Raw genomic sequence first — 25,494 nt, forward strand, 5'->3', positions numbered from 1 at the left:
AGAAATCTTAAAGACATTAGTCAATAGCACCTGAACACCTAATAACTATAAAAAAGAACCCAGAGGCACTCTGAATGGTATGCGCACTAAAGCTCTTGAACCCTCTCAAAGATTCCCATTACATCTCCTCTTTGACTTGAGCATTGGAGTGTTTTTTTGGGTAAAACATACCTAGGCACTCTAACCTATCTCTCTTTACAGAATCTCTCAGCTCGAATTCCTAGCTCGGCATCACAGCTCGCCATTGACAGGTCTGGACTCAGTTCTAGCCATATCATCAGATACGAAGGAATGAGCAAATTGTGCATCATCACAGGTATTCCAAACTAACCAAATTATCATTGGAAGAGGGCCTTTACAGTTTAGTATTGTCCGAAGAGCTTGTTTCCAAAAAGGACCAAAAGGACCAATTCTCCCAATTGCGTGAAAGAGCAGATCTCGTTTGGTATGGACCCTTCTAGGTTATTTGTATCAAGGTACAACCTCTGAAATTTCTTTAACCCTTGCATTGTTGACGGAATGATACCACTGATGTCGTTGCCAGGAAAAGTTGAAGTGATTAATTTGCTCAAGTTACCAATACGTCCCCAAATTTGGGACTCATCCACGGTCCACCACAAAATGTCTTATAGAAGCTGATAAATTCCCAATAGAATTTGGAAGGATGGCATTAAACCGGTTAAACCCTATGGTCAAATATACTAAGGACTTACAATTTGTTGGTGAATTGAGAAACACAAGTTCTTGAGTGTCTGGTTGACTGGTTAATCGGTTATGAACTAAGTTGAGGATTTGGAGTTGTTGTAGATTCCTCAACAATGTGGGCACTGGTCCATTAAAGGAGTTCCAACCCAGGTCCAAAATAGTTAATTGGGAAAGCATTGGAGATTGAAGCAGGTATTGACCCAGTGAGGCTGTTATTACTAAGGCCTAATTCTTCAAGTTGATGATGCACATACCCCATATTTGAAGCAATCCAAGAGTTGAAAAGTTAAAATTCTCTTCTGGTTGGTCCTGTGAGGTTGTTCCCTTCAAAGTTCAAGAATTGGAGATTTTGAAGATGAACGAGTTCTCGTGCCAATTATGTAGTTTTTCACCCAAGTCAATCGTCATCAAATTTGAAAGGTTACCTATAGATGAAGGAATAGCACCTGTCAACAAATTTTTGTAGACACCTAGGGACCTAAGGTTTGACAGCTTCCCAATTTCTCTGGGGAGGCTTCCAGTGAACTTGTTGTCAAATAATGCTACATCTTCAAGTCTTCCACACTGACTTATTAAACTATTTGGATAATCTGAGTGGAATCATTCCATCCAACTGATTCCAAGGCAAGTCGTCGATTCGTCTCAACCGAGCCAACTTGCCAAGTTCATATCTTGCAAGAGACTTCGAACAGTGTGAGCACGGATTTGCACGTCCTTGTTGTTCTCGGTTTTTCTGGTTTAATTGTTCGGTCCGGTTCAATTTTAAAAACCATATGATTTTGGTTGCATACCCGTCTCCAACGTTAAAAACCTTATTTGGCTCTCCAGCTGCGTATTTCTAATTAATTAAACATTATTAGAGCAAATTAAGATACTAGGCCACTCTATCTCTATAATAATTGTTTATTGAGGTCGGCATGATGAAAGAGATGTACTTTCAGACCACACCTAGGGCCTAAGGTCTGACAACTGAGTAGCCAAAGGATAAGGACACTGCAGCTCAATGCAGAATTCTTAACTACAATCCCTATAGTCTATTAGTAGCCCCCCTTTAAAACGCACCATGTAGTATGTGGGTGGGTCAATCCACAGTTATGAGGTGGGACTAAAACTTTCTGACCTGAATTGATCAGTCATTCTCCCCAAAGAGTTTTGGGAGAACAAAAGAAATAGGTTTTCACAATTAATCGAATAAATAAGAGATAAATAGACTGTACTCCAAGAAATAATTATAAAAGAAGAAGATCTTGACCTAGACATGTAAAGTCTTTACAACCTGTCAGTGGAACCCGTATGACAAGAAAAAGAGCTTGACCGAGACATTTATACTATACAATCCTTTTTCATGATTTATTAAACGAAAACTAAACAATAGAAACACATAAGTATATAATTGTTTTATATTTTTAATTTTTTACATAATTAACCATTATTTATATTTTATATACTAATTTTAATAATTTTTTACAATGCAAAAATAAAAATAATTAATTTCAGTTAGAATTGTTCATCAAACTAATATGATGAAATCGACCAATTAGGCCAACTTGACTTAAGTTGGTCATTTTTCTAGTATTTTTTGTCGACTTTGGTTCAATAATTTCTCAACTTAACCAAGTTGGATCAGTTTCACTTTAGTCATTTGTAAACTGATCAAAATTGAACAACCTAACCATAAATATTAATATTCATACTTTTAATATAATTTTTTAATACAAAAAAGTGAAAATTTTCTCATATTTCTTAATCTAAAATATTTTATATCCAAAAATTAATTTTTAAATTTATTTTTTATAATGCCACTATATATTTTAATTTATTTTTAACTTTTAAGTTTAAATCTTTTGAACCCACTATCTAAACTAAAAATTGACCTAAATTGATAAAACCCAAGTTGGTCGGTTTTTAGTAAAGGTCGGTCAGTTTCAGGTGACCAAGTCCCCAACCTGACTAGGTTGATTTGGTTGGCCAAACAACCTACAACCAAATCGAACTAACCCATGAACACTCCTAATTTTAGTTAAATTAATAGTCTAATCTCTAATGAATAAAAATAGTTTAATCTCCAATAATTATTGAAAATTTATAGCAAAAATACATAATTATTGAAAATATATTGATAATTAAAAAACAATAAATAACTAATAAAAATATAATAAATACAATAAATACTAAAAAACATGATGAAATTGACCAACCGAACCAACTTGACCCGAGTTGGTCAGTTCTCTAGTATTCTTGGTCGGCTTTGGTTCAATAATTTTCCAACCTAACCAGGTTGGATCAATTTCACTTTGGCCATTTGTAAATCGACCAAAATTGAACAACCTAACCGTATACATACATACATACATACATACATACATACATACATACATACATACATACATACATACATACATACATACATACATACATACATACATATATATATATTTAATACAGGAAAGTGGGAAATTTTCCATATTTCTTAGTCTAAAATATTTATATCATAAATTTACTTTTTTAACCATACCACTATAATTTTTTTTTTAAATTTAAATTTAATTTTTTAAGGTTAAATCTTTTGAACCATCCAACCAAACTGAAAATCAATCCAAATCGATACAACCAAAGCTGGTCGGGTTTCACTTATGATTAATTGGTTTCGAGTGACCAACTCCCCAACCTGACTAGGTCAATTTGGTTGGCCAAACAACCCATGAACTCTCCTAATTTCAGATAAATTAATAGTTTAATATCTAACAAATAACTATAGTTTCATCTCCAATAATTATTGAAAATTTTTAGCAAAAGTACACAATTATTCAAAATATATTGATAATGAAAATACAATAAATAACTAATAAAATTACAATAATTAAAAAATACTAAAAAATATATTAAATTAGTAAATAAAATTTTAATCCTAAATAATTGTTTAATTTCTACTAAATATTAATCAATAAATTATGAAAAAACAAATTAAGTATAGTAAGTACAATAAATTGAATTTAAAAAATAAATAATAGTTTAGTCTCCAGTAATTATTGAGAATTTTCTATTAAATAAAAAACAAAAAAAAACAATTATACGTAATTATTAAAAATATATTATGACAAAAACAAATGTTAATATTTTAATATAGTTATTAATACATGTTAATTTTTTTGAAAGTTATTTTCTAGAATTATTAGTTGATATAAGTTAAATTAGTTATTTACAATATTATTTAGTTATTTAAATAATATCTTTGTTTAAATTTATAAATATTAGTTATTTATTGAATTTAGCAATTTGTACAATTATAATTTGTACTATTATTACAGAATTTCGTTATTAATTTTGTAAAATATTAATTGAATATTATGTTATAATCATTTTTCTACTTTTAAGATTTTTTTTGAAATTTATTACATAATTTCGTTATTTTAACTATTTAATATCTAGTTATGTTAAATATTTTGTTATTTAAAATGCTTAGTTATTGTAATAATTTAATAATATATAAAAAATTTAAAAAATTTTCATTATTTGAATTTTATTTAGTTTAAATTTATTATACAATATTAATCATTTTATTATATAGTTATTTATCTATTTTTAATATTTTGTTATTTAAGATATTTAGTTATTAAAATATTTTTAATGTTAAATTTTGTTGTTTAAATAATATTTAAATTGAATAATCTAGAAAATTATAATTTATATTATTAGTACATAATTTCATAATGAATTTTGAAAAATATAAAATTATTAATAATATGAATATTATTAAATCTATTATAATTATTTTTTGTGTTTTCAATAAATATTTTAAAGTTATTATATAATTTTGTTAGAATAATTAAATAATCTTTAAACTTTTTAATTCAAACTGTATAGATATAGATAAGAAGTGGGGAAGAGAATAATTGGAATTAGAGATAATTTAGGAGAAAGTGGGGGATAATGGGGGAGGTAGTTTAGGAGAAATTTTAGAAGGAGAAAGTGGGGGATATTTACTTGCAACTAATCCCACCAAGTAGAGGCACCTCCTTTGATTTTATATGTATTGGAGTTTATGTAACCATGAGGTTTTATCATATTTGTTCTAGGATTTTATCCTTATATTGTAACATGTTAAACTGAATCTCTATCATCTTATCTCTATGATGTTGTATCCTATCAATCGGTTCATCTCCTTTTTGTAATCTAATTTGGGCTCTCACTCTATACAATGATAGTGTCTCGACTAGCCTAGGCATCGAGACTTTGTCTTCCCTCTGAGTTTTATCTCTGTTATATTTTTATCTTGGTAACAAAGCCCTTATGGCTTCCAGTTTAGCTTCCCATACCCAGAGTTAACAGAACTCATCTCAGAGTTCTATCGCAGCCAGTTCGAGTGTTTCTCCCTCCACCCCTAGTGGCACTCATAATCTTCCTATTAAACTGACGAGTGACAACTGCTACAAGTCTTATATACCAACCAATTTATGGGGATAGTCGACGACACTATTAAGGCACCACCAAAGATTTCCCAATCCTAATAACAGCAACCAGACGATAGCAAATCCTGCATACATTTAATGGTTTGAATGGGATAAATTCGCTCTTACTTAGATTTTTGCTTCTCTCATTGAAGGCGTGCTAGCTCAAGTAGTGGGTTTGCGATCATCATGAGGTATGGCATGCCTTATTTAACTCATTCTCTAATTACTTACATTCTCTCGAATTAACTTCGTCGACAGTTAAAGAGTCTAAGGAAGGGAAAAATGAGCATCTCTGAGTATGTGAGGAAAGCCAAAATTAGTTGATAACCTCTCGGCAGTAGCTGAACCCATGTACTGGCTGAACTGGGTTTAGAGTACAAGTTGGTTGTTACGACCATCACAAATCGATCTGACATGGTCGAAATTCATGGTAATGATGCATTGGAAATCATCTTAAACCATGAGTCAGGGCTTGAACAAACCATGCACTGCACTTGCCACTGATACTTCCTCACCAACAACCAATATTGCAAACACTAAGTAGAAGCCTTCCAACCCTCAACAATGTCTTCTTCAAGTGTTGATGGAGCACTCAAGCGTTGATGCCGATTTAATTTCTGATGAAGGAAGATTTGACCCGACCTCGCAAAATCACGCCACGTGGCAAAAACAAGTAGCTCGGCACTTACCGAGGGAACAAACATCAAAGGGAAGACCAACGGTCCGAACTCCCTACAAAGTGCCCGAACTCCCTACTTAGAGCTCGAACTCCCTGCAAGGTGCCCGAACTCCCTACGAGGAGCCCGAACTCTCCCTTTGGCCCAGAGTCGCACAAAGCAGAGACCCAAATTGGCCCATCCTATTACAGTCCAGGGCCCCCCTTATCCGAACTCAAGACCGCCTCACGCACTGCTCCGGGCACTTCGCTTCTGGAGCATTGAACTGTACGAACCACACCGTACCTGACACCGAAGGAGTCCGTATCCAGGGGCGGTGCACCTGACTGACTTGGGATCTGATGCCTGACGGCCGCATTTCAAACGGCCACCTGCCACCGTCACCTGTCAATCGCTACCTCCAGTTACAGAAACGGCTCCAACAAAAAGAGCAGTGATGGTTCTGCCCCAGTAGAGGATATGACGCCCGAACTGGCAGAAGCACGGAAATAATCATTCCCGACCTGACAGGAGTCTAGGAGTGAGTGCACGAGGTGGTTATAAAAGGCTCTCCACCCCCAAAGAGGAGGTATGCAAACTTTGCGCTATCTGGTTTTACCTTGCCTTTGAAGGATTCTAACTTAAGCTTCGGAGCCTTTACACCGGGTTCCCCCCAGAGCTTCCTTGTCTTCTCCGTTTCAGGTTCTCTACTACTCAGTTCAGAGGCAAGGTTGTTGACAGCTAAGACCGGCCGGATTGTGCATCATTAATTGGCGTCGTCTGTGGGAAAGCTTCAAAAAAGCCTCCCTCCAAACTCTCATACCCCCTTTTCTTCTTCAAAAAACCCAACACTCATGGCCTCTTCCAGCAACGCCGGACGTGGCACGGAGACAAACACCACCGGGGAACAACTTCAAGTTCTCGTGGTGTGCGTTGGACAGTTCACCATCCCCCTTTCGGTGGATGGAATCCCCAGCTTGAATGCGCCACAAGCAGTGGCGCCCGTAAACCTTCCTGCCACAAGCATCCCCTTTCCTCCCCCTATTGAGACAACCTTTACTGAACCGACTGCCGTCCCCCTGGCAGCCAGCCAAAACCGGTTGGACAACCTGATGCAGTGCATGCAGGCAATGCAAGCCCAAATGCAACAGTTCCACCAACACCAACTTCACCAGCACCAAGTGCTGCACAACATCTCCCAGTATCACTATCAACAGCAGTTCCCCCAACTGCCACTGAACCAACCACTACTTCCACCTCGCCACCCTGCTCTAAGGCCGGTCAAGGCCTCCCCGCAGGATGGATGCCCCCACCAAGGAAAGGCCTCCAAGGCCCAGAACCTCCATAACAGCCAGGCCTCGTCCCCAGGCCGAAGAGAGAAAAACATCATCCCCGCCTCGCAGCTCGCAGGCGGGTTGGGAACCTCGCCCGCGAGATTGGCACCTCGGCGCTCCAAGCCCGAGTTCCCACTCACGGAAAACCAATTCGGCGCCCTGACAGCAGCAGACTACCAGCATTCCGGACCCATCGAGCTCGGCAACACGGAGGCCAGCAGCGCCAGTACAAGGCCCATTCAACAACGAAGGCACTGGCGAATTCGCCGAACCGCCACCCGAGTCCTGTCAGAGCTTAGAGGCAAAGAAGAGACGAGCTCGGACGAGGTAGGAGTTGCCCCGATTCTCTCAGTACCTTCCCCCCTCACATCAGAACTCCTGGCGGCCCCCTTGCCCAAAGATTTCAAGCTCCCACCTCTGGACAAGTACGACGGGTCCTTCAACCCCAACGACCACGTTGACGCTTTCCAGTCCCAAATGCACCTCGCTAGGGCCAGCGAATCGTGCATGTGCGTGGCCTTCACCGCACACTTTGTCACCAGCAAACGGTGCCCTAGAACAGAGGAAAGCATCTTCGGAGTAGTCCAAAGGGAAGGAGAATCCATATGGGCTACATCAAGCGATTCAATGAAGTATGCTTGCAGATACCGCGGTTGGACCCCGCGGTGCAGCTCGCGGCAGCAAAAAGAGGGGTAACGCACAAAGAATTCAAATGGCACATGGTAGCCAACCAGCCCGCAACCGTGGCCGAATTCCTCAAGCTCGCGGATAAGTTCATGAGGACAGAGGAAGAAATCAACCAACGAACCGAGGGCGGGAAGGAAAAAAGAAAGAGGGAAGGCGAGCCCTCCAACCCAGTCGACAGGAAAAACCCGGCCCGAGAGCCGAAGCCGAACCAGTCGTTCCGAGCTCCCCTAGCAGTTCAGATGGATTACACGCCATTGAACACAAGGCGGACCGAGATCTTAATGACGATCAAGGACGCCCCATACGTGAAGTGGCCACCTCGCCTAAAGGGAAATCCGAACAAAAGAAATAAGAATTTGTATTGTAGTTTCCATAGAGACCATGGTCATAGTACCGAGCAGTGTAATAATCTCCGGGACGAGATAGAGGGGCTCATCCGTCACAGATACTTGAGAAACTTTGTACAGCACAACAATAATAACAATAAGGTAGGTCGGCAAGGGGAGCACGAAAAGGATGCCCCGGAATCTAGCAGCAGACCTGCTGAACCGTTGCAGCGACAGCCTCCGGAGAGGCCAGTTCGGGGAACCATCCATGTAATTGTGGGAGGATCGGTGTTAGTAGGGTGTACCTCGGCAGCAGCCCGGACTTCAGTTCGCGAAGCGGCCCTCGAGGAATGGAATCCCCCAAAGAGACCAAAGACCGAAGAACCAATCTTCTTCACGAAGGACGACGCGGGGGGGGGGGGGGGTCCACTACCCCCACGATGACGCGCTTGTCATTAAACTAAGGATCAGCGACTTCGAGGTCAGACGCGTACTCGTAGATTCGGGCAGCTCGGCGAACATCCTCTTTAAATCAGCATTTGACCAGCTACAGTTACAGAGGAGCGAACTAAAACCCGCGAACACTCCCCTGGTGGGTTTCAGCGGAGAGGAAGTCAGGTCCCTCGGAAAAATAACAGTACCTGTAGAAGTCGGCACATGGCCTTGTGCGGTCAGACTCAACCATGATTTCCTGGTGGTCGCGACCCCCTCCCCATACAATGCCATAATAGGGTGGCCGATCACGCATATCCTATGGGCGGTGGTCTCCACCTACTATTTGGCCATGAAGTTCCCTACGGACTTCGGTGTGGGGTGGCGCAGGGCGACCAACTCGAGTCCCGCAAGTGTTATGTTGCCGCCCTGAAGGGAAAAACCAAGGCAGCCGATGACCTCGAACTGGAGCGGCCTGCGGAGCAAGGTGAGGAACGAGCTTCGCCCACAGAGGAAACAGTCGCAATCCCGACTTTGGCTACGGACCCAGATCGGTGCTTTCGTCGAGGAGCCCCTACGAACCGAACTGGTGAGTTGTTTACTTCAAAATTTAGATATTTTTGCATGGTCCACGGCCGATATGCCCGGTATTAACCCTGGCCATATAACTCACAAACTTAACACTGACCCTGTAGTCAGACCCGTTAGACAGAAGAAATGCAACTTAGCCCCAAAATGTTGGAGGGCGGTCGACGAGGAGGTCGAGAAGCTCCTCGCAGCAGACTTCAAAAGGGAAGTCCATTACCCGAGCTGGGTGGCCAACCCTGTGCTGGTAAAAAGGCGAACGGCAAGTGGCGCATGTGCGTCGACTACACCGACCTGAACCGAGCTTGCCCGAAAGATTGCTTCCCCCTCCCCAGAATTGACCGCCTAGTGGACGCGACCTCGGGACATGACTTGCTAAGCTTCCTGGACGCCTACTCAGGCTACAACCAAATCAGGATGGACCAGTCCGATGAGGAAAAAACCAGCTTCATCACCGAGTTCGGCCTGTACTGTTACAAGGTCATGCCCTTCAGATTAAAAAATGCCGGGGCGACCTTCCAAAGACTTGTAAATAGGCTGTTTCGGCCCCTTATTGGCACGAAGATAGAGTGTTATGTAGACGACATGGTCGTCAAGACACAGTTTTCACAAGAATTAATACAAGACTTAGATTCTGTCTTCCAAATCCTGCGTCAGTTCAGCATGAAATTGAACTCCAACAAATGTGCCTTTGGCGTCACCTCAGGCAAATTCCTAGGCTACATTGTCAATCGACACGGTATTGAGGCCAACCCGGACAAGATAAAAGCCATCCTAGATATGAGACCACCTCGGAAAGTAAAAGAAGTTCAGAGGCTAAACGGCTGCATAGCCGCTCTGAGCCGCTTCATGTCCAAATCGACAGACCACTGCCTACCTTTCTTCAAAGCAATCAAAGGCAAAGGGTTCGAATGGACCCAAGACTGCCAGCTTGCGTTTGGCAAGCTAAAAAGTTACCTCGCTAGTATACCAACCTTAGCCCGACCCGAGGAGGGCGAGGTCTTAGAACTGTACCTCTCGGCAAGCGACGAGGTGGTCAGTTCGATACTAATAAAAGAAACAGACCGGGTCCAGTGACCCATATACTATGTTAGTAAAATTTTGCAGGGAGCAGAGATAAGGTACCCGTAGATAGAAAAGCTAGCGTATGCACTGGTGATAGTACCTCGTAAACTCCGCCCGTACTTCCAAGCTCACACTGTCATCGTCCTGACCGACAAACCTCTGAGACAAGTTTTACTCAAACCCGAGGTTTCCGGTCGACTGACGAAATGGGCCATCGAACTCAGCAAGTACGACCTTCAGTACAAGCCAAGAACTGCTATTAAGGCCCAAGCTTTGGCAGATTTTATCGCTGAGTGCACGTTTAGCCTCGAAGCCCCTGAGCCGGTCAAGCCCGAGATCCCCAGCTCGGGCGAGCTCGGAGCTCCCGAGCCGATAGAGTCTGAACCCCGTGAAGTAGCAGCCAGTGTAGCATCTCTCCTGGTTAGACCAAACGCGAACTGGGATGAGGAGCCCTGGATCCTTCACGTAGATGGCTCCTCGAACCAGCAGGGCAGCGGGGCTGGAATAATGCTACGCGGCCCGAGTGGAACAAAGTTGGAATACCCACTACGCTTTGAGTTCGCGGCATCCAACAATGAGGCGGAGTACGAGGCACTGATAATCGGGCTGAACCTAGTGCACAAGGTTGGAGCAAAGCACATAGTTATCTGCAGCGATTCCCAGCTCGTGGTCAACCAAGTTACAGGAAAGTACGAAGCACACGAGCTCACTATGAGTGCATACTTGGCGAAAGTAAAGGAGGCTCTGCTCAACTTCCAGTCACACTTCATCAAGCAAATCCCGAGGTCAGAGAACACTGAGGCCGACGCCCTGTCCCGACTAGCCAGCACGAGCCACAATGCCATGAGAACCGTGTACATAGAAGACTTACCTCGGCCCAGCATTCTCGGTGGTGCAGAAGAGGTCGCTCCCGTCTCTGAAGCAGAGCCGAGCTGGATCGACCCACTCACAAGCTTCCAGTTAGACGGAGCCCTCCCTGCGGACCGCAATGCAGCCAAGAGGGTGTAGCATCAGGCAGCCAAATACGTCATAATAGACGAACGGTTGTACCGACGATCCTACACGCTCCCCTACCTGCGCTGCTTGCGCCCTGCCGAAGCCGAGCTCGTACTCCGCGACACTCACGAAGGCTTGTGCGGCGGACACCTGGGGCCAGAGCCTTCGCTCAAAAGGCACTTCGACAAGGATACTACTGGCCAACGATGAAGACAGAGGCCGTCGAGCTCATCAGAAAATGCGACAAGTGTCAGAAGCATGTCAATATCCACTATCAGCCTGCTACCGACCTCAAGTACCTCACCAGTCCATGGCCCTTCGCCCAATGGGGCATCGACCTTCTGGGGCCATTCCCACCAACGACAGGCGGGAGAAAATTCCTAGTGGTGGCAGTAGATTACTTCACAAAGTGGATAGAAGCTGAACCTCTGGCGACAGTTACAGCCTGAAACATACAGAACTTCTTTTGGAAGAACATAGTATGTCGCTTCGGGCTACCTCGGGTACTGATCTCCGACAACGGCAAACAGTTCGAGGATATCAAGTTCCAAAAATGGTGCCAAAGTATGGGAATTAGTCAGAACTTCACGTCGGTCACACACCCGCAAATGGCCAAATAGAAGTAATGAACAGAGCCATCATCCGCGGACTGAAAGCACGACTAAATCGAGCTAAAGGGTTGTGGGCGGACGAGCTACCAAGTGTTCTATGGGATCACCGAACCACAGAAAAAACCACCACAGGGGAGACCCTCTTTAACCTCACCTACGGCACCGAAGCGGTAATCCCGGCGGAAATCGAAGTACCTACGCTGCGACTAGAAGCATACGACGAGCAGACAAACGAAGACGAGTTATGCACCAACCTCGACCTAGTGGACGAGGTGAGAGACCTCGCGCACATCCGAACTGCGGCCTACCAACAAAAGGTAGCTCGGTACTATAATGCCAGTGTAAAGAAGAGGAACTTCCGCGTCGGCGACCTGGTTCTCCGTAAGGTCATGGTACCCGAACCCGGCGTAGGAAAACTCGGACCAAATTGGGAAGGACCCTACAGAGTAAAGAAATCACTTGGGGGGGCATACGAGCTCGAAACCCTAGAGGGAAAACAAGTACCCCGAGCATGGAACATTGTCAACCTAAGGCAATACTACCTGTAGACCGCCAAACAAAGTGGATAAAATCACCACCAAAGCCTACGGGCTAGGATGCCGAACTAACGAAGGAACCTCGGCACAGGCAAGCAGAGAAAAGAGCTAAAGGCAAAACGGAGACAACGAACTAATAGGGACATCGGCATCTCAGAGCACCAAAACAGGCCGCACGAGTGCGATAACACGGGCAGAAACGGACAAAGTCAGTTCGGCAAATACGTTCAGTTCGGAAAATATGCTCAGTTCGGGAGAAAGAATAACTAGCACTTAAACAAAGTCATTCCATTTCAAAAGGTAGAACAAAAAAAAAAATTACAAGCCCGGCGCTATTTCTTCATTATCAGAAGGCACTTCAACAAAACCCGAAGGCCCCGCCTCACCCTTAGAGTTTGGCTCGGCGTCAGCAGCGTTAGCCATCTCCTGAGTTATGCGCGAAGTGGATATGGCGCAAACATCGAGCTCGGGGTACGTATTCCGGATCATCCACCGGCTTAGTTTAAAACCCCTCCAATATGAATCCACCATCAGATCATCAAAGCCCGGTGAAGCAATGTACTCATCGACGGCCTTCTTCTTGGCATCTTCGATACCTTGAGAAAAGATCTGCGTCCTCTCCCTGATATCCTCCTGAAGATACTCGACCGGATGCTGCAGATCCAGCCTCAAGTCCTCCATGTGCTTCACCACCACTCCCATGGCCTCGACATCTCTCTGAGACCTCATCTGCCTGATCCGTGAAAAACGAGCAATCTCTTTGGCAGCATGAGCAGCAGCCTCAGCAGCACGAGCAGCCTCCTCAGCAGCGCGATGAGCCTCTTCGGCAGCTCGCGCCTGCCTCGAGCTCCTCTCCACCTGAGCCGCCAAAGCGTGAAAAGAAGAATTCACCTACCAAAAGAGACCGAATGATCAAAAGAACCAACAAAACAAAAGCCAAAGAGCTCTAAAAAAAGGAAAACACTTACCACCATGGCATGGGTAACGGCACGGCAGCCCACTTGATGCAGAGGGAGATCAGTCCACGCCATGACCTCCTCGAGGAAGATAGCCTCTTTACTCTTTTGAAGAGCATGGGTCAGCGTCAACACACTCCTGAAATCCCCCGGGGCCCCCGAGCCCGAGGGCCCAGCTCGCGTATGAGCAGACCCGGAGTAAGCAGGAGCACCGGAGTATGTAGGAGCCCCTATGTATGTAGTCTCAGCATAAGGGCCCCCTGACGGCTCCTGCATCAGAGGGACCATCTCGGGCTCCCTGGGCGGATCTTCTGGCTGATAGCCCGGCACCTCGGGCTCCGCATCCTGGGGCATCTCGGCGCAAGTTCGCTTGGCAACCCGCTTTCTCCTCTTCATACCTTGAAACAAGTGCCCACCCTGGGTCCCTCGCGAATCCATCACACCTGCGGAAAGAAGTTTGCCATCAGTAAAAAGCAAGAAAGACAGCAAGATAAGAGTCTCTAAGTGAAGAACCTACCCAAGCTCAGGCCGGCCGCAATGAGCTTGGCCTCCGTCAGATACTGTTGACACTTCAGCCCAAGCCGCGCCCATTGCCGGAGGCCCTTCGCCGTCTCCTTGTCAAGCGTGACCCTGGAGTCAGGAGCGGCCATCCCCCACCCGGTCTGAAAAGGCCACCCCAACACACTTTGCACCCCAAAATAGTCCTGCTTCCATGTTGGGACCTTGTTGGAGAGCTCGTGTAAAAGCTTAAAGCCCGGGCGAGGAGACAGGTAGTAAGCCCGCCTGCGCCCAGGGAGGGGACCCGCTTGCTTCTTAAGCATCAAGATTGAAGAAAAAATCTCCAAGTCCAACGGAAAGCTCTCGTCACAGAATAAGGAGATTGTCCCCACCAAGTTTCGAATGAAATTCAGGTGAAGCTGGTCGACCGTCACACCGAAGTGCTTCAAGACTTCGACAAAGAGGGGATGGAAAGGCAATCGCAGCAAGCTACTCCCGGAATATCACGATCTCATCAAGACCGTGTTCCAAAGGAAAGCTACCCGAAGGTATGAAATAAGCATACTCCCCGGGCAAGTTATAGTAAGTAATGAGGGATTGGAGCCCCTCTGGTGTCATGGTCAAAGGGCCGAACTTGTCTAACATCCGACCCCGATGAGAGGTGGACGCCAAGCTACCCGAAGCGCCACAGCCTACGAGCTCGAACTCTTCCTCGAGCTCTACCTCCGGCTCGCTAGGGCTATCGGGGAATGCAACTTGGTTCCTAGAACCTGCATCAGGCCCGCTGAAAGGACTATCTAAGCCATCCGAGCTAGACATCGTCAATGATGAGATCCAGGAAAGTACTCACCCGAACAAAAGCTGTAGACCACAGAAGCTCGAACGAAAGGAAGACCTTGAGCGCGAACTAAAGAAAACTGGATGCGAACTGGATGCGAGCTGAAACTCAGACGTGAGCTCGATGCAGAAGTGACAACGGCTAGATCAAAGCCAATCCGACGGGCAACAGCTATTTATGCTCACGGTGACCGAAGGGCAACGGCTTAGATCAAAGCCAATCCGATGGCCTACAGCCACACTGACCGCACATCCCCCGAGACCGAGACGTGATTGGCGCACGTCTTTCTGAAACTAACGGAACGCCAGCGCACGTCTCCTCAGAAAAAACGGCAGCGGCACATCTTTTTCAAATTTGAAAAAATGTCCGCTATCGCGCCCCCAAGTGGCGTGCTTTTTTGAAATTTCGAAGTAACGCGCGCGCCGCCACATCCATCAGCATTTAGACAGGCCGGCGTGCTTCCCGCCTAAATGGAAGCTCGAAAAGCCCAAGAAACCCTGACAACGCACCTCGCGCCAGCAGAACCAAGATTCAAAGTGCAGAACAAATCTACCTGACACCTCGCGAACTCCCCGCACTAGGGCAAGACCCTTAGCACGAAGAGTGGGGGGCAATTGATGAAGGAAGATTTGGCCCGACCTCGCAAAATCACGCCACGTGGCAAAAACAAGTAGCTCGGCACTTACCGAGGGAACAAACACCAAAGGGAAGACCAGCGGTCCGAACTCCCTACAAAGTGCCTGAACTCCCTACTTAGAGCTCGAACTCCCTACTTAGTGTTCGAACTCCCTACGAGGAGCCCAAACTCTCCCTTTGGCCCCGAGTCGCACAAAGCAGAGACCCGAACTGGCCCGTCCTATTACAGTCTAGGGCCCCCCTTATCCGAACTCAAGACCGCCTCACGCACCGCTCCGAGCACTTCGCTTCTGGAGCATTGAACTGTACGAACCACACCGTACCTGACACCGAAGGAGTCCGTATCCAGGGGCGGCGCACCTGACTGACTTGGGATCTGATGCTTGACGGTTGCATTTCAAATGGCCACCTGCCACCGTCACCTGTCAATCGCTACCTCCAGTTACAGAGACGGCTTCGACAAAAAGAGCAGTGACGGTTCTGCCCCAGCAGAGGATATGACGCCCGAACTGGCAGAAGCACGGAAATACTCATTCCCGACCTGACAGGAGTCTAGAAGTGAGTGCGCGAGGTGGTTATAAAAGGCTCTCCACCCCCAAAGAGGAGGTATGCAAACTTTGCGCTATCTGGTTTTACCTTGCCTTTGAAGGATTCTAACTTAAGCTTCGGAGCCTTTACACCGGGTTCCCTCCGGAGCTTCCTCGTCTTCTCCGTTTTAGGTTCTCTGCTACTCAGTTCAGAGGCAAGGTATCCAGATAACGGTGCCATGCACCACACACCACATCTTGAGTATCTTCAAAATGATATGATTACACTGGTCTAGGTCAAGTGAAAGTGGGGAACGACACAGGTTTGCAGATATCTCATGTTGGGAGTTCCATTTTATCTTCTAACTCTCATAATTTTTAGTTGAATGATTTGTTTCATGTGCCATATCTGTCCAAAAATTTACTCTCTCCTACTAAATTTACATAAGATAATGACCTCTTCTTTAAATTTCATGGAGATTATTATCTTTTGAAGTATACGAGGAGAACAATATTTCAAGGACCCAGTAGGGACAGATCATATTGTTTTCTGGGTAGCACCTTAATTTAGCGTAATGGACCAACAACATTAGTTGGTGAATGCACCACCATTCAAGGATGACATCAATAGATGGGTCACCTGCTAGGCAATGTATGCCCTTAGCTCCAATTAGAAAGATGTACGTCAACATTTATTTGCAAATAAATAAAGTACATTGTTATTTCATGTATTACCCCTAAAACTATATAGTTATGAGACTCGTATTAGTTTAGAATGTTCTTAGTCATTGGATAGACTTTGAGAGTTTATCCTAATGAGAGTAACACTAGTGTGTTACCAAATAGTTAGAGCAGTTTGTCTCAGTTGTTAGGGTTAAATTCCAAGCATAGATAATGGGTGTTTGCTAGAAGCACTGAACCCAGACCAATTTCCATTTATGCCCTATATCTTGAAAATAGATGTTAAAAACTAGAATGTTATACATAACCCTAAACTTGATTATGATACTGTACTAAGTAGTGAATTGGGCTGCCTTTGATATGCTAACCAATGAGATCCATCGATGGTCAAATACCTGGGCATGTAGAGACAGTTTAGTAAATTACTTGAGTGGATGATCATAGTGATAAGATCGACCCCTTTGTTAGACAAAGTAAAAATTAAGGTTTACACTTTCTCTGATAGAAACCTAAATTGCTGGCAATGGATTTCACCTGTGTTTGAAATCTGTTTTTGCAAAATATATTTATATATTATATTATTATTTTATGAAAAAGATTTGCAAAAGGTTTTAATTACAAGATCCATCTAAGTAGAGACTAAGTGTAACTGTGTAAGATACTATTATAGGGCTGATTATCCTTGGGTCTTCATAGGGTGGCTGAATCCAATGATCATTTAGATGTAAATGTGGAGCCCAAATTGAACCAATGCTGATTGGATTAGGGGTTCACTACCATGAATAGTGAATTCAGCCTAGCCTATTTCAAGGGTGGGGCAGAAGCTATGTGGGCTTATGTGAAATCATTGTGGGGCCCCATGTCATACAATATTATACCTAAACTGGCCATGCAACACCTAGGGTTGTGAGTCTTTGAAGAAAATGGGCCAAAGACCCAAAATTAATAAGATTAATTAAGTCGTTGTGTGCTCTATGTTGAATTTGGGTTTGGTATTAAGTATGGAGCATCTATCCTCTTAATATGATAAGACTTATCTCTTAATAGAATTCAGATCCACATCAGATTTGGATAATTTTCTAATTAGATTAGGAGAATCCTTTAAAAGGAATGTTGTTACCATGGTTACAATAGAGGTAAGTCCTTTAAAACACAAACCTACTCTATAGTATCATAAAAGTGGTAAGTGTAATTGGGTTACATTGTTGATATTGCAAATAATCTATGCAAAGATAAACAGACTTTCATTCAACAACTTCCGACTTCTCCATCAATTAACCGAATTGAAGTTCAACACCTATACCCTCTTGAAGTAGTAGGATGCCCAACAATGGACAAGGTACATGGGTGGTCCACGTTTCAACCTAATTGAAGTTGAAATAGAAACAGAGTAAAGAGAAGATTTCATTTGTATTCTTCAATGGAACTCCATTAATATTTAAGATCTTTTTTGAAAGGGCAAAAGAACGACACGAAGTTAATGAAGGGGAGAGTCCAATTTGATGTTGAGGCTCATAAATTAAGTGTGGTATTAAGTATTTTATGGTAAAATGGTACTTCACTAAAACAACAACAAAGTAGATTGATAGAAAACTACCAACCTAAGGCATCAGACCAAGAGAAATGGAAAGAATCACAACAACTACGTACACAAACACAAACACAACAAAACAACTAATCTATATAAATAGATGCGTGGTATAGGAAACTAACATGATAACATAACAGACCAACAAGAAAGAGGGATTGATATACATTCCCCAGTCCAAATAACCATGAGATGCTACATATGAGCAATTTATTTCCATCTTGACGCACAAAGTGAAAGTTCTATGTTTCAAGTCAACAAAAGCTGCTTCTTAACCTTATTAAGTCTTGCGGCAACTTCACCCATGGTAATCCTCTCTTCAGGTAATTCTCTTGAACAGTCTAGACTTAATTCCATGATGGAGACAAAGATTTGTCGTTTCGTAGGTGAATCATTTTCTTCATTGCCAATAAAATTTTTGTCCATGATTTCCATTAGTTCACTTGGAAGCGACATATGTACCCATCTTCTTAGGCTCAAGTCTCCAGCAAACATTTCATCTGTAGGCTTCTTTCTTGTAAACACCTCCATCAACAAGATCCCGTAGCTATAAACATCACAGCTTGTGGAAAATCTTCCTTCCGACCCATATTCTAGTTGCACCATACATAACCACGAAACAACAACTTAGAAACTCTGGCATATGGCTTTTCAATTATATTAATAGTAAATAATTTTTAGTTATAAGCCCCTACAGTGACGAGAAAGGTGAAATGATTAATCAGGAACCATTAAATTACATACCTATTAATCTATTATCATGCCTAATATGCAATCATCAGCATCTGAAATAGCAAGAAAAGTTGATGTTGATTCAATAAGGAGGTATTGGATTAGGATCCACCTAAAATAAATGGACACCCGGTTGGTTTTTGACGCATCTCTTGATCACACAAATTTGATTGTATTAAACCTCCCTGACATTTTTGCTAAATATTAGGACCTCCCTTTCTCTTTTCTAAATGGACTAATATCTCAGTCTCTTAGATGTTTTAGTATTGGTTATTTTAACATAACAATAAAAAGATAAATATGCATATGGGATTAATAGTGCAAATTTTACATTAGTTTTTTTAATGCAAATTTTGTATTACGATCGATCATCATCTTCATCCATGCCTTATCCCATCTCAATGGGGTCAATTATATGAACCATGTTTTACCAATCCATTCTATTTAACATTATATCCACTGTTAAATTATTAATGCTTAAATCATTTCTTACTACTTTTACCCATGTCCTTTTTGGTTTACCCCTAGTTTGTTCCACTTGTAACAAATCATTTCTTCTAACCAAAGTTGTTAGTGGTTTTTTATGTGTATAATCAAGCCATCATAACCTATTCTCTCTCATTTGATCACTTATTAGAGTCACTTCTAAATTTCTAGTGATAGCTCCATTCTTGATCCTATCCTTTTTATTTTTTTCACTCATCCATTTGCATTTGCATTTCTGACACACTCCTTTTTGAACATGCTATATTAACAACGAGTGCAAAATAAGATGAATGCTCAAATTCCTTGTTAGATAGGAGTATCTGTCAAAATTAAATTAGGTTGAAAAACAATAATAATTCTGCAGAACAGTTTAGTAGTACACTATATGTTTGTCAGTAGTTATTCTTAGGCTTGTGGATTGCATAAATGGTTTTTGGCAAACCAATTCCTAGTTTGGGGCTTGGGTAAACTCTATCTTAAGCTAAAAGCTTGGGCCCAACCCTTAGGCTATCTAGGGTGACTTGTTTAGGCTTACCTTGCTAAAGTTAAACACGTTATGTTAATTTTAAAGGAAAAATCTATAATGTCCGAAATACATGATACCAGAAAAGCTTTTCCAGTCAAAACCACCGTAAATTTTGTTGAAAATCCACCTGACCTGTTACTACTTTTATTTTAGTTGATTGCTTAAATTTTTTCATGCATTGTTTTTTCGGCATCATAGTCGAATCCTTATTTAAATCAAGGTTACTTGAAACTCAACGTCCATAGATTATTGCATCAAAAGGAAGACCCTTTAGATTTTTGTCCACTTATTAACTAAACGATAGTCTAAACCAATTGCTCTTCAAGCCTATGTGCAAAATATTACATCTATATAATATTTTATATTATATGAATATAAATTTTGTTTTATACATTAAACATAACAAAAAATATACTATATTTGTAAATATGTATGATATATATAAATTACATATACATAAATATGTCTGAGTTGGGCCTCAATAAAAAGCCTAGCCCAAGCCTGGACTTTTCTCCAGCTGGGAAAGAAATGATTACCTAACCTTAATTCCCTCCCATATAAAGACATTGACTTCATCATTTTGCTTTCATTCTTTTATTGATACTACATCAAAGCTGGTCGCATATGAAGTTCAATGACCTACCCATGGGAACACCTTGCCTTATTTGTGACCATCTCTAACTACACTCTAAGATCTGCTGCTTGTCATGATGTGTCCCATGTGTATAGAACACACCCAACAACGATTTTGAAGCCCATTATAACTTATACACAACATGGCAAACAGAAGATCGGGTTGGATCAAGGATCCCCATTGTGCTCTCTAATTAACTTATACACCACATTGTTCTTATTCTTGTTCTAATTCCTACAAACAAACTACATGAAGTAAACGATGGATTGTGGCTCAATTGGTATAGGGGTGGCAATTTTTCACCCAACCCTCTTATTTACTTGGCGGGTTGGAAATGGGTTGATTATCCAATCTGTCCATTTAAATGGCTTATGTTGGGTTGGGTTGTGGATAACCATTGGGTTAACCACTACAGATATAAGTATTAATTTCTTAACCTTTTTTTTTATTTTTTTCATTTGAATGAAATACATTATAATTAATGCATTAATTTTCTATTAATTATTGACTAAATTTAGTTGTCTCAAATTAACACAATCAATTTGACCCGAGTCCGGACCAGCTTAACTTGGTCTAAATATGAACAAATCAAGCACCTCGGTCTGGTTCGTTTGGGTCGACCATCCCAGTCCAAACTGACCCGATCCAGGTCGACCCGAATCAAAAACAGGTTCGGACGGGATGGTTTGACGCCCACTTGTTTTGCCTGGTTTGGACCGTCTGGCTCGACCAATATTCAAACAACCGACCCGAATCTGGACCAATCCAATTTACTTCTCTTGACCCACTTCGGATCAGTTGGTTCGTTCCCAAACTTGTGCACAAACCTAATAGGGGTGGGTCCAAGTCAATCCACCATTAACTAAACCGGTTTGGTCTGGTCCAACCGGAATGATCCAGATCTAAACAGTTCAACTACCCTTGATGTGATTAGCTTGAAGATAATCCAATTAGATAGTTCAAGTTGGTCTATCCAGTTTGAATCTAAGTGGTTCGGTCAAACCCAAAATCAAACATAGTCAAATGGCTTCGCCGCTTGTTTAAAACTAACATGCATATAATGTGATTTAAACTTTCACCACTTGTGTAAATAGCAATTACTATTACCACCAAACTATAACCAACTTTTTTGTCAAGAGAGCGAGTTAGTTTCTTTTTTAAGTACATAAATATAAGATTAATGGGTTTGGGTGGGTTGGATTGGGTTAAAGTGAATTTGGGTTGAACCCAACCCATTTAATTTTATATAAATGGGTCTTTTGGCGAGTTAGATGGATTGGGTTGAAGCTCAACCCAACCCAAACCCGCCAAATTGCCACGCTAAATTTGTGGGTTCTTTAGCTTGTTCTAGCAGACACTAGGATCAATCCTATTGCCAACAACGGGTTGGGGGATGGGCTACCCCTGTTGTTCAGACCTATGAAGCTAAAAAAGGTAGGAAAAAAAAAGAAAAAAGTAGACCTTCCCAATTACACTCCCCTTGGAGCAAATTAATCAAGACCAAGCTATTCCCAAAACGAATATCCCAGTTCAATCAAGCCTAAAACCAATATCTCGGTTCAATTAAGAACAAACTACTGGTCTAGCCTCCCTTTTAAAACGTTCCATGAATTGATGATAAGCACCATTTGTCCCATAACCATATGGGACGGTGATTTAATTTATAGGGAATGATGATGATGATGATGACGACGATCATGATTTAGAAGGAGCAAAACATATATATTGGCTATGCATTGTAATAACAATGTATTAATGAGATATTTTGTATATGGAGAAGTAGAATTCTTACCAGGTGCAATGTATCCTATGCTTCCCAGGGTCTTGGTTTGCACTACAGATTGATCATTTGCACTTAATATCTTTGCAATGCCAAAGCCACCCACATGAGCTACCATGTCTTCGTCAAGGAGGACGTTACTGGGCTTCAGATCACAATGCACCACAGGCTCCGATTGGTTGTGATGTAGATACTCCAGTGCCAAGGCAACGTCAATCATGATGTTTATCCTTTGGAGGAGATTCAAGAAATAGTTCTCGCAGTACAGCCATTTTTCAAGGCTCCCTTGTGGCATATATTGCATTATCAAAGCTCTAAAATCAAGATTGGAACAACTGCTGATTATTTTGACAAGATTTCTGTGTCGAGCATTTCGCAACACTTGACATTCTGCATCAAAACTCTTAATTGCTCCTTCAATTTGCAGATTCAAAACTTTCACAGCAACAATGATTCCATCAGACAATATAGCTTTGTATACTGAACTGAAACTCCCTGTTCCAAGCAAGTTTTCATGATGGAAGTTGTTTGTTGCTTGAAGTAGCTCATAGTAGGAAATCATTCTATGTTCCATTGCATGTAATGAATCAACGCTTGGTGGGACATTCTTCTTTTCCATTCGACGTTTCAACAGCAGAAACAAGAGAGCAAAAAGGATTGCAGAGGAAGCAATTATAGGGAGGACAAATTTAAGCAGACGAAATTTTGTCTTTCCTTTTGCAGGATAAATGGTACAGGTTGGAACTCCCAATTTTGATGGGCCACAAAGTACTTCATTCCCAAGGAAAGATTCTGCTGTCATGTTGGAAAATGGCCCTCCACTTGGAATTTCTCCTTTAAGACTATTATGTGATAGATTCAAGTAACTGAGAAGCGAAAGTTTCTCCATCGATTTAGGAATGCTGCCTGATAGATTATTAAAATTGAGATCTAGGTATTCCAAACTCACCATATTTCCCAATGATTCTGGAAGAGGGCCTTGAAATGAATTTCGTGACAAGCTCAAATGGTTTAATCTTTGGAGGTCACCAATGGTACTTGGAATGCTGCCAAATAACTGATTCCTAGATATATCAAGTTGAACTAAGGTCTCCAAGTTTCCCACTGCTGCAGGTAGACTCTCATGCAAGGAATTATCTGACATGTTCAGAAATAAGAGATCTGGAATAGTCCATAGGCTTAAAGGAATTGGAGATGTTAACATATTGGACTGTATGTAGAGATTTTGTAGCACACGGAGATTCCCTATGCAGTTTGGTATTTGTCCAGAGAGTTTATTTCCAAGAAGTTTCAAATTTACCAATTTTGTCAAGGAACATATCTCATTTGGTATGGATCCTTGTAGGTTATTTCCTTCGAAGGATAAACCTTGAAGCTTCTTTAACCCTTGTATCGTTGACGGAATGGTCCCACTGATATCATTGTAATCAAAACCCAAAGCGATTAAACTGCTCAAGTTACCAATCCCTTTGGGAATACTTCCCCTAATTTGGCACCCTTCCATTGCAAGTTTTCTAAGAGAAGCTGACAAATTCCCGAGAGATTCAGGAAGGATGCCATTCAACCAATTATGATCTACGTTCAAAACTTCCAAGAACCTACAATTTGTTAGTGAACTGAGAAACACCAGTTCTGGAGAATCTGGTTGACTAGTTAGGTCGTTATGGGCCAAGATGAGAATTTGGAGTTGTTGCAGATTCCCCAACGATGTGGGCACTGGTCCACTGAATGAGTTTCTAGAGAGGCACAGAGTAATTAATTGGGAAGCATTGGAGATTGAAGCAGGTATTGGCCCACTGAGGCTGTTATTGTTTAGGTTCAATTCTTCAAGTTGGTTAAGCGAATGTCCCATATTTGAAGGAAGATGCCCAGACAGACGGTTATAACCTAAGTCAACCGATTCAAGAGTTGAAATGTTAAAAATCTCTTCTGGTATTGATCCCGTAAGACTACATGCTCTAAAGTTCAGGCATTGCAGATTTTGCAGATAACCCAATTCTCGTGGAATATTTTTACCAACCAGGTAGTTTTCACTCAAATCAAGAATCACCAGATTTGAAAGGTTACCTATAGATGGAGGAATAGTACCTGTGAGGAAATTTTGGTAGACAACTATGTACTTAAGGTTTGACAAGCTCCCAATTTCTCTGGGTAGGCTTCCAGTGAAGTTGTTGGCACGCAATGATAGAACTTCAAGCCTTCCACACCGACATAAACTTGATGGAATGGGGCCACCGAATTGATTCATGCCAAGGTAAAGATATACAAGGTTGGGAAAGCTATACCCAATATTCATCGGAAGGCCACCAGATAAGCTGTTATTTGTGAGATAAAAATACTGCAGAGTAGAGATGTTAAATATGGTGGAAGGAATGGTACCCGTTAGTTGGTTATTATCCAGACGTAATTCCCGCAAGTTAAGAAGATCTCCAATCTCCCATGGAATGCTTCCTTGTAGGTTGTTGCTGTAAAATGAAAGCACTTCTAGTAAGGAAGAGTTGCCGATGGAAGGTGGGATAGTGCCATTCAGACTATTATTTGCAATGGCTAAGACACGGAGATTAGGCAACATTCCAAGCTCTCTTGGGACACCACCAGTTAACTGGTTGAGTGAGAGTGAAATTTCTTCAAGTTTCCGGCAGTTTGACAAGCTGGGTGGAATCATTCCATCAAACTGATTCCTGGACAAGTCGATTCGTTTCAATCGAGATAAGTGTCCAAGTCCATTGGGCAAGTGTCCATGGAAACTGTTGTTGCTGAGGTCAAGTTCTGCAAGGAAGGAGAGGTTGCAGAGTCGCGGCTCAATGGTGCCTCCAATTCCCATGTTGGAAAGTTTTAAGGCGGTGACTCGTTGTCTAAGGTGGCTGCAAGAAACGCCTATCCAATCACAGAAGGAGGTGTTGGGGTTGGTAGTCCAATTATCAGCCAAGATGTTGTGAGGGTCAAACAGCAAAATCCGGGCTTTGAAGACTAGCAGAACGGATTGATCAGTAAGGTTTGAGGAATAGGCTGTGGCCAACCATGGCATGCATAATAATAAACATGACAAGGTGACAATAGAGATGGACATGGTGATAGTAGAGATGATAGAAAACTTTACGATGATCGTAGCCAGGTAGGTGCAGCTCTACGAGTTTGGGAATTTGAGCCGCATAGCAGCTGTGTATAAATAACAAGGAAGCTATAAGGAGTTAAGGAGTAAAACATTGGTTTTATCGTTTTCTTTGT

At 42.3% G+C, this 25,494-nt stretch overlaps 1 protein-coding gene across 1 annotated transcript; it reads right to left on the bottom strand.

Annotated features, from left to right (window-relative positions):
* Positions 1-18,054: 18,054 nt before the first annotated feature.
* Positions 18,055-25,353, bottom strand: LOC104605459 (uncharacterized). The gene is made up of 2 exons (XM_019199115.2): positions 22,279-25,353; positions 18,055-18,701 (listed from the first exon to the last, which is right to left on the bottom strand). The coding sequence occupies exons 1-2, from the start codon at positions 25,334-25,336 to the stop codon at positions 18,358-18,360; spliced, it is 3,402 nt and encodes a 1,133-aa protein (XP_019054660.2). The 5' UTR covers positions 25,337-25,353; the 3' UTR covers positions 18,055-18,357.
* Positions 25,354-25,494: the final 141 nt, after the last annotated feature.

The sequence above is a fragment of the Nelumbo nucifera genome, chromosome 8, assembly GCF_055504915.1.
Source record: "Nelumbo nucifera cultivar China Antique chromosome 8, China Antique-T2T, whole genome shotgun sequence".
Lineage (NCBI taxonomy): Eukaryota > Viridiplantae > Streptophyta > Magnoliopsida > Proteales > Nelumbonaceae > Nelumbo > Nelumbo nucifera.